At 37.6% G+C, this 16,395-nt stretch overlaps 1 protein-coding gene and 1 long non-coding RNA gene across 7 annotated transcripts; both read right to left on the bottom strand.

Annotated features, from left to right (window-relative positions):
* Positions 1-1,415: 1,415 nt before the first annotated feature.
* LOC122305791 lies at positions 1,416-7,508 on the bottom strand. Of its 5 annotated transcripts, none has more exons than XR_006241243.1 (6): positions 7,357-7,508; positions 5,546-5,695; positions 5,371-5,457; positions 2,590-5,274; positions 2,366-2,488; positions 1,416-2,129 (listed from the first exon to the last, which is right to left on the bottom strand). It is a non-coding gene; the product is annotated as an uncharacterized LOC122305791 (long non-coding RNA). The 5 variants fall into 5 exon arrangements; XR_006241245.1 differs by having other exon boundaries at positions 1,416-1,848; XR_006241244.1 differs by having other exon boundaries at positions 1,416-2,488; positions 2,590-2,727; positions 2,819-5,274.
* Positions 7,509-10,181: 2,673 nt separating this feature from the next.
* Positions 10,182-14,232, bottom strand: LOC122305378 (MDIS1-interacting receptor like kinase 2-like). Of its 2 annotated transcripts, XM_043117873.1 has the most exons (3): positions 13,774-14,232; positions 10,809-13,701; positions 10,182-10,685 (listed from the first exon to the last, which is right to left on the bottom strand). In XM_043117873.1, the coding sequence occupies exons 1-3, from the start codon at positions 14,104-14,106 to the stop codon at positions 10,291-10,293; spliced, it is 3,621 nt and encodes a 1,206-aa protein (XP_042973807.1). In that variant the 5' UTR covers positions 14,107-14,232; the 3' UTR covers positions 10,182-10,290. The 2 variants fall into 2 exon arrangements, with proteins under 2 accessions (XP_042973807.1, XP_042973806.1); XM_043117872.1 differs by having other exon boundaries at positions 10,809-14,230.
* Between the last annotated feature and the right edge of the window lie 2,163 nt (positions 14,233-16,395).

Genomic DNA, 16,395 nt, shown 5'->3' with positions numbered 1-16,395 from the left:
TAATGATCTTGACATTGAATCACAGACTTGTTGGTGTGGGTTGAAATTGCCATTAAAGATCTCCCACACCCACAAAAATCCGAGAAGGAAATTTTATACTTGTCCGAATTATTACACGGTAATTAACCTCCCCCTTTTTCAGATTGGTTTTGAATGGATGAACAAAAATGACCTATAATGTAAGCTTGAAATTCTTGAATTGTCCACAGGAAGAACCAAGATGTCAATTCTTCATTTGGGAAGATATATTTCAATCAGTAGTACGTGAGAATAAACAAGACAAGAGAGAATGAACTTCAAAAAAGGGAGGATGCTTTATTGTTGCGTGAATATGAAGCTCAAAAAGAAAAGGACAAACTATTGGAGAGAGAGCATATGCTTAACAAGCATGAGGGTGAACTGGGAAGAAGGATAGTAGAGAATATGATTGGTCGTATTTTGTTGTGTCTATTTTGGATTGTCTCTCTTGTATTAGGTTGGATGTAAATGTTGATGTATCATCTTAGTGTCAGATGTAAAAAATTATGTCTTATCCTAAGCCAGATGTACAATTATGACACCGGATTGTAATACACTAACTTTGCATGACACCGAAGTGGCAAGACTTTTGGAATATTTTGTGGCCTTGCCAAGATGGACTAGTTGTGACTATCTTCTGGTTTGTAAGGACTGCTTTTGAATTTTTTTTTTCAGTAGAAAAGCCTATTTATGCATTTGTCTTCTAAAAGCATTTTCACTGTCTACATAACTGCATGTGTAATGCCGTCTGTCTATTCTCTTAAAGCTAGAGTGCATCGGATCATTAATACACATACACTACAATACTCATACCAGAATTTGTTAGCTTACTCCAATCTTCACTAAAGAAATTTTGTATTTTTCCAAATTGTCAAAACCTGCTACCCTCAAGCATTAAAACTTACAGAATAAGTAAATCCACTAGCCAAAAAAATCTCATCGTATCATCCAAATAAAACATTAGAATCATGAGTAATTTTGGAAGAAACTCATTAGTTACATTTGAAAGTGACCTGTAACCCGATATCTAGATCATACTCCACATTTTCCCAAAAGTGTAGCGACCACAAAAATAACTACCTGGGATCGAGAAGACAATAAACTTGGAATGCCAAGACTAATTGAAGGCCAAGACAATAAACCGAGAAGACAAGCATATTCTGTAATCACTTAAATTCACAAGATGGACTAATTGCAATGCAATGCCGAGACTTTCTGAGAATTGGTTGCCAACACATTTGGAGTCAAAATCATACTCCAATTTTTACTAAAGAAATTTTGTATTTTTACAAATTTTCAAAACCTGCTACCCTCAAGCATTCATATACAAAATTTCTTAAAACTCATCTCAAATAGATGATGAAATATTCTGCCATTATATTTGTACACGTAAACCCTGTTATGTTCAGCAACCACCAAACATACAGAATTTACATAAGCATCCAAATAGCAAGTATTTCAACCTAGTAGTGCTGTACCATTCAATATCTATGCTATTTATTTGTAACTTATTACCAAATGATGAACTACCTGCTGCATTCACATGTTCCACTTCATATACATTTTTATTTACAAATATTTGTTTCACTTCATATACAACCATGAATTTACAAATAAATATTTCACATTTTCATATACAAATTCCTTTACACCTGTGATTCTCCTTTCAACTTCCTTCACAAAAGTGATTCTTCTTTCAAAATACACTAACAAAAGTGATTCTCCTTTCAACTCCTATGCCATACCCTCCAAAAAATTGCCAAAATACATACACATTCCCTACACTGTTGAGTAGGATCAAAATAACCGAATACCATCTGCTAATAGTCCCTGCAAGATATTAAATGCAAATATTTCAAGTTAGTGGTGTTCCTACACATATATAATAAACTTTCAAATAAATATTTCACATTCATAACAAAATAATTAGAAAGCACAATGGTTTTAGAAGTCAAGCTTCTAAATCCCAATAAATAAAATATCTGTTTCAATGGTATGTTATGTTTCACTCCGTATGGCTCAGACGCCGAGATAATATTCGCTACACTCTCCAAATTTCAAAGGTAGTAGACCCGACAATGATGATGATCATTCTCTACCCCCATACAAAACTGCATGTGCACAACCACAAATATGTTAAAAGAGCGAAAATCCCCGTTACCAACACCAAGGGAGTTCTTGGATGTGCTAAAGATAAATTGGATTATATATATATGCTATTTTAGGAGATTAAAATAATGCAACTGAAGCAAAACAAAACATTAAAAAACTATCTGAAAATTCTAAATTGGTGTATTGCAGAAAATTAAAACTTAAATACCACATTCTCGACATTTCTCCCGCTTACCATAGTTGACAAAATTTGTTGCTCCAATCTCTATCTCCCACCACAGTTCACAATACATCTTTTATCTCCAAAATACACATACACTATCCAATGCTAAGTATCATGGGGCAAGCTTGGCATAGCCTAAAGTAATACAGAATTTGTTCCATTAAAATAATATACATTAAAAATGGAAAATTGCGTTAAAATAGCGTATATGCGAGTTAGTGGAAATAACCTCACACCTGATCATTGGCTAGTGGCGTTACTTGTGTTAAATTACTACACTGGGTTGGGATCACATTCTCGTCAACAGTAGCACCAACTTCTAACACCGTTTGGTCGACTTTTTGTGATTCATCATCAAATATTTTCCTCTTTACCTAAATTGGAAAACAGAAAATAACATATATTAGGAACCCAAATGTATGCAATTCAAAAACCTCACAACTGACGAACCAAGATGTGAAATACATGTTTCCTCTTCCTCTTCCCAGCAGCCTTCTTGACTATCGGGACCTTTCTTGGCGTTGGCGGCCTCCATTTCCCCCGAACAACATGTGGATTTAAAAAATTTTCTTACCCCTAGCGGCGTTCACATTCTCTGTCACCTTTGTTGAATAGGTGACAGGCTCTACACCTACCAACTTTTGCTCAAACTCATCCAAAAATTGGAAGAATGCATTCACATGCTCATCATTTCGCGATATACAGGTCGCAAATCTTATACATCTTTTAACAACAAGCTCATACCGACGTGCATCTGCATTGACCCCACAATCATCATAGCTACTCTTAACCAGTGTGTATCTTCTCTTTGTATCCTTCCGCCATCGGTCCAACACATATTTCTCTAGCAAATCATGAATGTACTTTATCTGACATACTTTAAATGCATGCCTACAAATAATCTCCCTCATCTCAAACAGGGCACAAGTGCATTTATCTTCGAATTCCTATTCATTCAAGTAAACTAGATACTTCAAAATTTTGGACTGTCCATCGGGGGTGGAAATTTCTTCAAAAACATCGAAGGTAGAAATGCTACCTTGTGTGCTGACAACTGAAAGGTTACATAAAAGCATCCCCAAAACCTCTACCTGGATCTCTTTAAATTTTGCATTCGTGTAACATGACTGAAACTGCCTCTCAATTTTGAATGGTGAAACACATGGGATCGTTTGGATACAGGATTGGAAATCAGCTGTTGTCTCCGTCTCCACCTTCTTCCTCAAAGCATTGTCGAACTGATCGACAATTTCTTTTAAGGTCGTACCGGAATGTACAAATCTGTCGAAAAAGGCATTCATGCTTTCAGAACGTTGGGTAGTGCTCAAGCCAGCCCAGAATACACCTTTCAAATAAACTGGTCCCAAAATGATCTCTCGATGTACAACCCTTGCAACCATGCATTATCAGTAAGATCATAGTTATGCATTAGCTGCCCCCATTTCTCCTCAAATTCTTGGCAACTCTGTGTATCATAGACTGCATTCTGAATGGCAGTCTTCAACCCGTTGTATTCTGCGTGGGATCCCAATTTTTCAGGCAGTTTCCGCATTATAGACAATATCTATGCTTTGTGTTCGGGAATACTACTCCAATGGCATTCTTCATTGCCCTGTCTTGGTCTGTTATGATTGCTTGGGGTGCCCGTCCATTCATGCATTCTAACCATGCTTCAAACAACCAGATGAAAGTACTTGTATCCTCGCTAGAAATTAAGCCTGCCCCTAAAAGTATGGACTGTCCGTGATGATTAACACCGAAAAAGGGAGCAAAGGGCATTCCATACCTATTTGTGAGGTACGTCCTATTGAACGTGATCACATCTCCAAAATACTCATATGCTGCTCGACTTCTTGCATCAACCCAAAAGACATTCCTAACTCTAAACTCATCATCCACATCCATGACGGACACAAAGCCATCATTCATTTTCCTCATTCTCTTAAAATATTCGTTCAGTGCTTCCCCACCTCCTTTACCCATTCTCAAAACTCTAGCTCTGTCAATAAAATTTTTACAATCTTTCTCTTGGAAATCCAAGTTCTCATACCCCCAGCTTCAGTCACAAGTGCATTGAAATTTTTATGCATTTGAATACCTACTCTATCATTCAAGTTGAGCATCTTCTGACTGTATTCATCTAAATTTTTGTGAGATCTAAAAAATTGGAATTTTTTAGGGCTAACAGTACTATGATTCTGAACAAGATCGACACTGGTCAACACACATTCCCCATTCACAAGGCAAGCATTAACCTTCGCCTTACAATCCATTTTTGTCGTCGGCCGTGGCTTTGATAAATTGCGATCGACACTAGGATAGTACTTGCCGCCACTTGCACACGAAATCGTCACATACTTTGCACTCCCATCTATATCTCTCTTCATCCTTCTTATAATAACACCAAAACCCTCTTGTTTGGCATATCGTTTGTAGTACACTAAAACCTTTTTATCAGACCCAAATTTCATACCAGCTTTCGGAGGCTCAACTTTATTATCTTCGTCTGAATCTTCAAACATCTCTTCCGCTTTGGGGATTACAAATTTATGTCGGGTGAAGTTTCTGAAAAGGAAATGGGACAAGGTTAGGAAAAACTTGGATTTTATATACATAGGATGTTAATATAATAAAGTGAAAAGTGTACCTCGAACATTCTTTTCACTTTCAACACTAAATTGCATAGATGATGAACCACTTGGAAAATTTGGATTTCGCATAGTTGGTTCGTCATGAGGCATTGCTGAATGCTGTATTTTCCTTATTGTGTTATTTACTAAAGAAATACGGAGGTACAAGATAAACCATAAAAAGTGACCTTAAATAGCTACTTGGGTTGTATCTTCACCTCCTCTCAGCTCCTCCAAATTACTCGACATAAGGTATGGCATGGTTGGCCCAAAGGGTGGCATTGCGAAATGCTGCAATTACCCACTGCATTAGAATGACTCAAACCCCCGCATGTAACAAAAAATAAATAAATAAATAAATCAACCATGAAATCAAAATTTATTAACCTGGCTACCCCAAGTATAAGAATATGGATTTTGATATGTAGGCATCATATATGGCGGGCCATATGGAATTGCAGTACCATGATATCCCTACAATATAAAATAAAACATGGATTAAGTAAGAGCTACAATATCTAACATTGCGAGCATATACAAATATGCAATCTGTGTATCAAACCCGGGTCAATGTAGAAGGCTTGGGTGGCCTTCCATCTTCATCTTCACCCATCACGCTATTTGAATAGATATTTCTATGGAACAGTATCTAATACACGTAAATTTAGTGGGTGGGCAGCTTATCTACTTAAAATCAACCTCATCTAACACCCTGCAAACACATAACACTCTTGTCAACAGTGCTTTGGGCATAATATTATATTAAAAAATATGAAAATTATAATTAAAAAGGTTATGAATAACATATAAATTGAATTTAATAACCATTGAACTTTTGGCATGAGTACCCAAATAAAAATTTTATTCAGTTTTATGACATGTATCGAGTATGACCAAATATTAATCACTTAAATGACAAAAGCCAAAAAAAGACCTGCTCTATCATTGATATTTTGCCCATATTCTAATTTATATTAATAACTTTTTGTATATTTCCAGTATTGATCGTGGGTAGTGCAAGGTTGGAATTTGGGCTTCTTTATCTTTAAATTGTTGGGAGTAATAGTGAGGAACCTTACTTGGGGCAGGGGACTTAGGCTGTCTAGCTACACCTCCATTGTATTTAAGGATAATCATTCAAAGAAATGTTTACCAGGGGCAATATTCATAAATATCTCTGTGCTTAGTGCATGCAACGTTATCAACTCTCAAGAAATATAAATTAATGACAGGCTAGGGGTGCAATTTGGAAATCCATGTAATTGAAGCCTGTATTTCTCAAATTTTTTGTGTACATATATAGTTCAGCATTCTTGTGCCTTTCCACAAGGTGTATGCACGTAGCAAGTCATAAATGTACCATAAGTTTAATATTTTTGGATGTACTTACACATCATCTTCATGCAATATTTTCATTGCAAACTCTGTTCAAGATCTTTCTGTTTTAATAATAATGCTACTAACTTATACGTGTAATACTTACCATGACCAGTCCTAGAGAGTTACCATATGTCCCAAGGTTTTGGTCAAAATGGAGCACCATGGTCGAGGCCACATTGTGTCCATCGCACCAACACACTCAACAACAAACTCAACGTGTAATTTTGCCATGCATATGCCATAAACTAGCACCACAAGACCACATGACCGCATCATGTCGATATTTAAAGTAATATTATCCACTCTCTAGTACAGGAGCTAAGTTATCTTTCCTTCTCTATATATACTATAATTCTCTCTTACGCACACGAGATTTTGTAGTACAACTTTATTTATGGATTGTATACCGTCTTCGTAATAATATAAAATGTGCATGAGGAACTTATAATAATGAGCTAGGGTCAAAAGTCAATCCACCAATATAGGAAAGAGTTGGTGTCAAAACTCTTTCCATTTATGAACATAGGAAAGAGTTCCAATGTCACCATGCGTCTAAATGGTTATGAAAATAGCAGGGTCAAGACTGTCCTATGCTAGCAAGATCTTGGATGTATGGTTCTGTTTTAAGGAGCTGGTAAAAGGTCCAAATTTTTTTCCTCAATAATTTGAGACCAGATCATGTTTATGAACCTGATACCATGTTGTATACCAAGCCTCTCAAACTCTTTCTGCTCAACAACCCTCTGTTTTCCCCTTACAACCAGTCCCAACCAATAAATCTCACTGAAATACAACCACAAAATCGGTGGCATAGATACAATATCAATAACCCAAAAACACCACAAAACACAGCTCAAACCAACATCAAATCGCAGAAACCAACATCAAATGCTGGGTAATAAATGCAAATAACACACAAAACAGAATAATGCTATAAATGGAGAGATGTGAACAAAAAGAGAAAAATCAAAACCCTAGCCATTAGTTTCTTACCCTTTCAAGACGAGAGAAGGTGGGTCTCGGAAGTAGCTCATCCACTAGAGGACTGAACCCGTTCCGAAACCGTGAGGCTCGAGAACTCATACGGAAATGGTGCACCTAGATGTTCACTTTCATTCCACCGTGACGGCATGATGAACCCACAAAGTTCCGTAGTGATGCCCGGGGGGGGGGGGGGAGGGTCAGACCGGCGAAGACACGAGCTGGGGGCGACGTGGAGGAGAAAACGCGGGGAAGATTTCTGCAATTAGTGAAGACGAACCAGGGGGACGGAAGGGGGGGAAGAAATTGAAATGTATATCAAAACGTGCTTTTTTAATTTTTTTCAAAAAAATAAAAATTATTTGCCATGTAGGTTGGAGTGCGGTGGATGTGTGAACAGTGGTGGTTGTGTAGTGTAACTCATAAAATAAAGGTTTGGTCCTTCTACAGTGCCTCACCAAGTATGACTAGGGAGAGGAATTAGCTCAAAGTCAAGAAAACACCACTTTCGCTAGTCCAATGTAGGGATTTTAACTCAAAAAAATGTAAAATTTAGAGTTCATTGCATTTGGATAGGCCAGTGCCAGTGCTATAAGATGTAGCTCCAAAGTTGAAAATGGTGAGCATCCACACCACACTGACACACTCTTGCTTCCAAGCAACCAACCAACTGTTAGCAAGAGAATAAAGTGATCTTTTGCTAAGAGAGTAATGTTTATTCTTAACACCAACTGTATCTAACCATATGATATAATCCTCAATGTTAAGTATAATCATATGATTTTTTTTTATTGTTTTTTTAATATAGTGAAACATTGTTCATTCATTCATCATCAGGCATTACAACTCTGACTTGGGAAATATAAGCCAAATTCTAACATTTCAACCTCCCTAACACACATGGCTGACATGGTCTTGTCCAACACCTCCAGACAAACTGTCTGTGAGGCATACACTGTCTTAGAAAGACAGTAATATATCTCTCCCTCCCATGGAGTGGAGTACACCCTCTAACAAGTCCTAGGGATAATATTTTTTATTTTATTTTATTTTTTGTATTTTTTTTCTTAAATACAACCTAAAACAAAGTAAATAGCAGAAAATATAAATATATGGAAAAAAAAAAAGCACATAACAGAGGTTGGCATGGCGCGTGAAGGAAACACGTCACTCTGGAAACATGGCGTTCAGTCAGATCTGAAATAACTGGTGGCCCTAGATCCAAAACAACTACGCATGGCGGCAGAAAATCACCCCTGGCGGAGGCGTGTGGGGTTCACACATCTACTTCGAAGCACGTGTGTGGGTCACGCGCTGCTCCTTTCGACGAATTTCTTCACTTATCTGAATGATAAGCGCGTTGGGAAGCTAGCTGTGAGGTGCGTGGTGGTCGCTGGACTTCCGGAAAGTAGCATATCAGCCTTCCTCCATACTTAACCCTGAAAAACACCAAAAAAGGAAAGAAAACAAGGAGGAAAATTAGAGAGATGATGAAAGAGAGAAGAGGGAAGAAGAAGGGAGGGAGGAGTTGTTTTGTGTGGGTTTTTAGAGATAATGAGGAGCCTCTCTCTCTCTCTCTCTCTAAAGAGTGGGTTCGCATAATCTTATGATTAAAATGGCTAAAAGAACAGTTTGGTACAAGTTTGGAGGTGATAAATAGATATGTCTTAAATTGTGTTGAGGCATACATAAAGAATTTTTTTTTAATTTTTATTTATATATCCCTGGTCGTCCCCCTTTAGTTTAAATTAAAAAAAGAAAGAAAAAAAAAAGAAAAAGAAAAAGAAGAAAGTAGATTTATTAAATTGAAAAAAAGTTCTTTGCAATTAAGTTAGCATTGACGGCTCAAACGCCACCCAGGGGTGGACGTACATGTATTTACGGAATCAAAATATACGTAGTTTTTAATCATAATTTTATAAATATAAAAAATGGCCCCTAAAAAAATTTATTATTTTTATATACTCTATAAAATTTTAATATACTTAAAAATGTCTTTATAATTTTTTTCCTATAATCTCATAACTTTATATAATTTTTATATATTATTTATTTTCAAAATTGTGGTCTCCTCAAAATTAAATCAAAACTAAATTTAAGAAAAATAAAAAATTTATTAATATGGATATCAAAATTTTCTATATTAATAAATTTTTTATTATACAATATTAGGCTTCTTCATATAGAATTTAAAGTAAAAATATAAGAAAAATAATTTAAAATTGGTGATTTATATGAAAAATAGTTGAGAGGTTTTATCTTCTAGATTTCATTGAGTACGAAAAAACTTATTTAAGGTCTGTATTATAGTATTATATGCATAATGTGATACGAAAATATCTAAAGTTTACATGAAACTTAATAAACTAGCTTACATACTAGAATGAAATATGATATTCTCAAAGCTCACTTAATAGTTTATATGAAGTAAATAAATTTTAAATATCTTATTATAAAAATAATAATAGATGAATCATATTTTATAAAACTTTATCGTAAAAAATATGAAACATATAATAATATAATATATTTTTAGAATTTAATTTTTACAAGTAAATTATAAATTATCGAGATCTAATTATATATATATATATATATTATGAGTTTTAAATTTCAACGTGTGTACATTAAAAATTTTGGCTCTTAAAAAAATTACTAATTCTGCCACTGTCCAAAAACAAAAAACAAAAAAGAAAGAGAAAAATATCAAGTAATAAATAAATGCTAGGGGGAAAATGATTGGAAAGTCCTCGGTGGAAAATAAATGCTAAAGGGAAAATGATTGGAAAGTCCTCGAGTTCCAACGAGGACTGGGGAGAAGAAAAAGTCATTGGATGCATGTGCAACTATCACAAAAGTCTTTGGATTCTGCAACTGAAACAGAATGGAAAAAAGAAAGGAAAAATGCTGTACAATTAATCCATGGCCTGCAAACCTAAACCACAACTACCCTTTAATGCCACTTCGGTTTATTTCTTCAAGGCTGGTAAGCTTGCTAATGGTGATGGTCTCAAAAGGGTCTGAAATGCAAGCTTGTGTTCGACCTGACAATTCTTGTTCCACAAAACGCATCGAAGGCCTTGAATCTGGATTGTCACGCACACATAGTAAAGCTCTAGTCACTACAAACACTACAGCCTCTGCTATTTTGCCTGTTGGTGTTGGGAGTCCTTGGTCAAGCACATCCTTCAACAGAAATTCCGTGCTGTCTGAAACTGGTTGGGATGATGACAAGGAAGCTAGGAGCTCCCTTGGATGTCTTCCCATCATAACTTCTAATGCCACCACTCCGAAGCTATAAACATCGCATTTATCCGTTACTCGCATGCTGAGAGCAAGCTCTGCACACCCATGACATAACATTATCAACCTCTTGATAAAAAAAAAAACTGTCTCAATAGATATTGTAGTTAAGTACATAAAATGAGCAGACCAAAAATGCAGATGGTAGATTGTTTGCTTACCTGGAGCCATGTAGCCATAAGACCCGGCAATTGTTGTCCAGTTAGTTGTATCTGGGTTTAGCAGTCTTGCAATGCCAAAATCTGAGAGCCTTGGTTCGAACTCTGACTCGAGTAATATGTTATTCACAGTTATGTCTCGGTGCACAATTGGTGGAGAGCAATCATGGTGGAGATAAGAAACTGCATGAGCCACACCCCGCACAATTTTCACCCTTGTAACCCAATCAAGCTCTACTTTCCCTTCCACCCCATACAACACATTTCCTAAGCTGCCTCTCTCCACATATTCGTAAACCAAGTACATGCACCCTCTAATGGAACAAAACCCGTAAAGCTTGATGATATTCCGGTGCCTAACTTCAGTTAACATACGTATCTCGTTCTCAAAAGTCTGGCGACTGGCTGCCGGAATGTCACTGGAGTCTGACATGTTAAGCCTTTTAACTGCAACAATCTGACCTGTTGACAATGCGGCTCTGTATACGCTTCCAAATCCACCTTTTCCGATGCAGTACTTGTCGTTGAAGTCCTCTGTGGCCTTCACAATATCTTGGAATGTGAATTTACCTTCTCTTTCCCATATCATAGACTCCGCCCTCTCATCAGAGTTTCCAACTCCTTTGCTTTCATCATCGAGGAGTTTGGTTTTCCGGTAACATATCATGAGTCCGGCAACTACGATAGCAAGGAATAAAAGGCCAAATACCGGCATGAGGACAACTAGAAGAACCGTCTTAGAATCCTTTTTCTTTTTGGGGTCTGCGTAACAAGAATTCAGCCCTTCTGCATTTCCACACAAGCCTGAGTTTCCAACATACGCTATTTCGGGTGCTTCTTCAAACACTTTACTTGTTGGGATCTGACCTGCTAGCTTATTGTAAGAAAAATCAATGGAGCTGTTGCGTAGACTAACCATGTTGGAGAATGATGCTGGGATTTCCCCTGAGAGTTGGTTATGTGAAACGTTAAGACTCTCCAATGTCAAAAGCTTTGCAAGGTTTTGAGGGATTGTTCCTGAGAGTAAATTGCTGCTGAGGTCCAACAAGTACTGCAATGCAATTAAGTTACCAAGCTCGGGTGGTATTTCACCTGATAGATTGTTGTTACTCAGGTCCAAGCTCAATAATTTTTCACAATTCGAAAGCTCTTTGGGTATGTTCCCACTCAATTTGTTCTCAGACAAATCAAGTACCTGAAGCTCACTCAAACTAGCAAGACTTCGAGGAATCTCTCCTGTCAAATCATTCCTGCTCAGATTGAGCATGTATATCTGACTTAGATTTCTCAGTTCACTTGGAACTTCCCCGGACAAGTTGTTGGAGCTCAGACTTAAAATTCGCAATTCTGTCAACTTCGCAAGCTCGACTGGGATCTTGCCTGAAATTCTGTTTCTGTCAATCTGTAAATTAGAGAGAGATGTAAATTCTCCCCAGTCTGGTGAGATTTGACCGATAAACTGATTGTCACTAAGCCCAATGAAATAAAGACTTGGAGAAACTCCAAAGGCATTTGTAATGTCTCCATTGAATCGGTTCCGTTCAAAACGTGCTCTACTTAGTTGTGAACAATTTTTTAAGCACTCCGGCAATGGCCCGGTGAAGTTGTTGCCGTTCACGGTGATACCTTGAAGAGCAAAGCCGCTACACAAATCAGGTGGGAGTTCTCCCGAGAAGCTGTTGTTGGAAAAGCTAACATCGGCCAGAGAAGGACTATACTTCCCAAAGTCCCTTGGAATAGTGCCCGAGAAGTTGTTGGTGAAAAGAGAGATCGACCGTAAATTAATGAGGCCAGAAATGGTGTCCGGCAACTCCCCTGAGATTTGATTAGCGCTGAGATCAAGAGTCTCCAGCGATGTCATATTTCCAATCTCCGGTGGTATTGTCCCACTGAGATTATTGTTGAAAAGCTGCAACCTTAGAAGATTTGTGAGGCTCCACAATGTTAGAGGAATATAACCGGAGAGCCGGTTTGTTGAAAGGTCCAACTCCATCAAATCTTTCAAGTTCCCAACCTCGGAGGGAATTGAGCCAGAGAGCTGATTGTTATACAGATAAAGGTAATTGAGCTTGGTCAATAGGCCAATATGTGGATGAATTTCTCCAGTGAAATGATTGTTTTGAATTTGAAACGAGATCAGCTCGGTCCAACTGGATAGAAAATAAGGTGAGATCTCACCAGAAAGCGAATTATCAGATAAACCCAAATTGGTAATGCCTGTCAAGTTGGTCAAGGATACAGGCAATTCGCCGGTCAATGAATTTACGGCCAGTGCCAAGAAGGTGAGGTTTGAACAAAAACCAAGCTCAAAAGGTATAGAAGAATTCAAGGCATTGCTTCTGAGATCAAGCTTCCAGAGTTCGCTGAGCTGGCCTATTGAAGAAGGAATTGTCCCTTCCAATGAATTATTGTACAATTCTATCATTTGCAGTTTCGACATCGAACCGATATCTTCAGGTATGAAACCGCTGAACTGGTTTCGTCCTAGAAGAAGATGTTTGAGCTTGGAAAGCTGGGGAAAGTTTGGTGACAGTGGCCCTTGGAATAAATTATCGGTAAGATTAAGGTATTCGAGCTTGCCCAGATTGGAAAATACCATTTCTGGTATGGATCCATTGAACTTATTCTGGTATAAATCCAAGAACGTCAAGTTCTGACAATCAATTATATATCCCGGGAATCCGGAATGGAGCTCATTGAAAGAAAAGCTAAGATGGGTCAACAACGGCATGGCCGAAAACCTGGACCAGTCAGGATCGACTAAGTAGTTGAAACCAAGGTCTAAGTACCATACCTTTTGAAGATTGTTCAACTGATAAGGGACTGTACCTTTCAGATAGTTGCTGAAGAAACTTAGGTACCGAAGCTCCGTTAAGCGGCCTATCTCCGGAGGTATTTTGTTGTCAAAGTAGTTGAGACCCAAGTCCAAGTAAGTGAGCTTGGAGAGGTTTCCAATGGCTGGTGGTATTGATCCACTGAGATTGTTGTTGCTGAGATCAAAGCGTGTGAGGTTAATAAATGGAGTGAAATTGAATTGGAGAAGGGTTCCATTGAGGTTGGTGCTGGAGAGGTTTATCTCTGAGACAGTTTCTGATGAGTCGCAGACAATGCTTGTCCAATTGCAGAGGTTGTTGAGGTTGGTGAGGGACCATGAAGTGAAAGGAGGAGGAACTGGGAGGCTGTTTTTCCATTTGATAAGAACTTCTGCTTGAGTTGCTGGTGATGCTGTGATGTTTTGTGAAAGCAAGAAGAGCAAGAGAATGTTAAGGATAAGAGGAGGAGGCTTGGTATCTGTTTTCATGCCTAGTTTTTGACTTCGATATGCAATGTTTTTTTATCTGGATTTGATCTCTTATAGCAGTCAGAATGAGGGGGAGAGAGTGAAAAAAAAAAAAGAGTCAGAAAATGTCATTGGTATCAGATCTTCATTAAATCATTATCGAATGATAATGTTCAACTTAGACGGCTCCATGTCACTTTCATGTGTGTTTTATGCAAAAAGGCAAGAAAACTAACTATTACTACTTCTCTCGAGTATTTTGTAACTCCTAAAGTCTCACTGTAATGGAAGGTGAGATTGAATTAAGGGGCATTTTGCACCCATTTAGAACCCATCAGATCTCTTTCTATTTTCATTTTTCTGGTTTCGGTCAAAGAAACCAGAACTTGATGTATGAAGATATGTTGGGGAAATTTTAAATATATTATAGTTGGACTATAATATGGTGATTAATATATCATGAGTGGCCCATGTGAGGATGCAGCTTCATTCATCAGGGGTAGGATTTATTCCTTGGATTTGTAACAAGGAATCTTAATCTCGCTGGATACACACTTTGTAAGCAAGCTGCACTCTATATGGATAGTTATGGATTTCCTAAAATGAAAAAAATTTACATCTAGAAGGATGGCAGCCATGCCCCTTCATTCCCACTTCTGCAGTCTGCAACTCAGCGTGCCTTTCTGGTCTTTGCGAAATTTTGTTTCTTGTTCTGTTCAATTTCGACCTCATCGAACCGATTCCTCCAAGTGGACTTAAGACTTATCAGCAATGACAAATCAGCCACGTACGAGATGAGTTGAGAGGCTTTTTTGTCAACTCATTAACCAAACCTCGCCTTAGATGTGAGGGTGAGGGCCATGGCAAGCTTGCGTGTGGCAATGATCATTCAATTTCCTTTAGATATCTATGGTAAATAGTGGTCTTAAATTCGAATGAATTTCTTCTGTATTTTGGTCCCCACGCAGTGCCTACCTCCTGTTTCAGTCAAATATCTTGCACGCACATGAATGAAGGTAATGTGAAGTAATGTGAACAAGATGAGCAGTGTCAATCACTTCAGCATGCAAGGACATATCTTATTCCTACTTTTTTTTTGTTTTTTTCCCTAATCATTATTCCTAAACTTACATATCAAAGTCGTCTTCTTTTTGCTTTTTTATTATATTTTCATGCTGATTTTTCTTTTGAGTGTATTTTCTATTTTGATTCAATGGGCAAGTTGTTTGGTTGGTGAGAATCCATTGTATCATGTGAATGTGACAAAAAAGCAACCCGGTGAAACAACAGCCCACATTCAGTCAAAGGTTATAAATGTTTCTTCTGGATGGATGGATCGGTTCTTTATCCCTTCTCTCTCTCTATATATATATATACACACATAAAGTGCGGAATCAAGTGAAGATAGAGAGAAAATGAGATCAAAGATTAATGGCAAGAATTAAATATGAACAGAATATATTTGGAGTTTCAGACTGCTGATGCATGAAATGCTTGATATGAAAATAAGAAATTAATGAACCAAAACTTTCAAATATTAATAATTGAAAGTAAATATTTAAACAAAGACTTACAAGCTGAATATAAAGAAAAGAAGAGAAGGAAGGTGAATTTGGGCTTGTAAGTAAGTAGGGGAATCAGTTCTTGCTGAAGGTGAGTTCGGCCAGAAAGTTCTGCCTAACAAATGAAATGAAGCGCCCTTTTATAGATAAAGGAAGCGCTTTTACAAACAGTGAATCCCATAAATCACGGGATGAACAGTGAAAGTGAACAGTGACTTTTTTACTATTCACTTTTCAAAAAGCATGCACTCGTCGAAAGTAGTTTTGTCTTCTTTCGCCGAAAGTGAAATATTCTCTCCACACCCAAAACACCGAAAGCATTTCTGTCTTCAATGTGCTGTCCGACTGTGCCGAAGCAAACTGTAATGATCAAACCATCTTTCCGCCCCCAAAAAGTTGAGACTCCGGGGTTTAGAAGAGGCCAAATGGTCGGGCATGATTCAATTATCTCCCAGTCTAGGGGGATAGTCTTCCAAGTCATGACCGAAAGTATTGCTGCAGGGAGCAGAGGCCGCTGAGTCTGTTGACGAGGCTTCTGACTCTTTATCCGAATCTTCACTGTTGGAGGTTGCCTGAATGGATTTCTTCAACAGTTCTAATTGTAAAAGCAAATCATGCTTCTTCAATTTGTCAGATTTTGAAGAAGAGGCTGAATCTGTAGAATTCTTCTTTTTGGCTGAAGATGATTTTTTCTTCTGCTTCGATGAAGAACTCTCTGAACCTGAAGCTTGATCACTTAAACCTGGAA

This window comes from Carya illinoinensis, chromosome 3, assembly GCF_018687715.1.
Source record: "Carya illinoinensis cultivar Pawnee chromosome 3, C.illinoinensisPawnee_v1, whole genome shotgun sequence".
Classification (NCBI taxonomy): Eukaryota; Viridiplantae; Streptophyta; class Magnoliopsida; order Fagales; family Juglandaceae; genus Carya; species Carya illinoinensis.
Note: the sequence above shows the minus strand (reverse complement) of the source record. Positions and strands in the feature narration are given on the sequence as shown.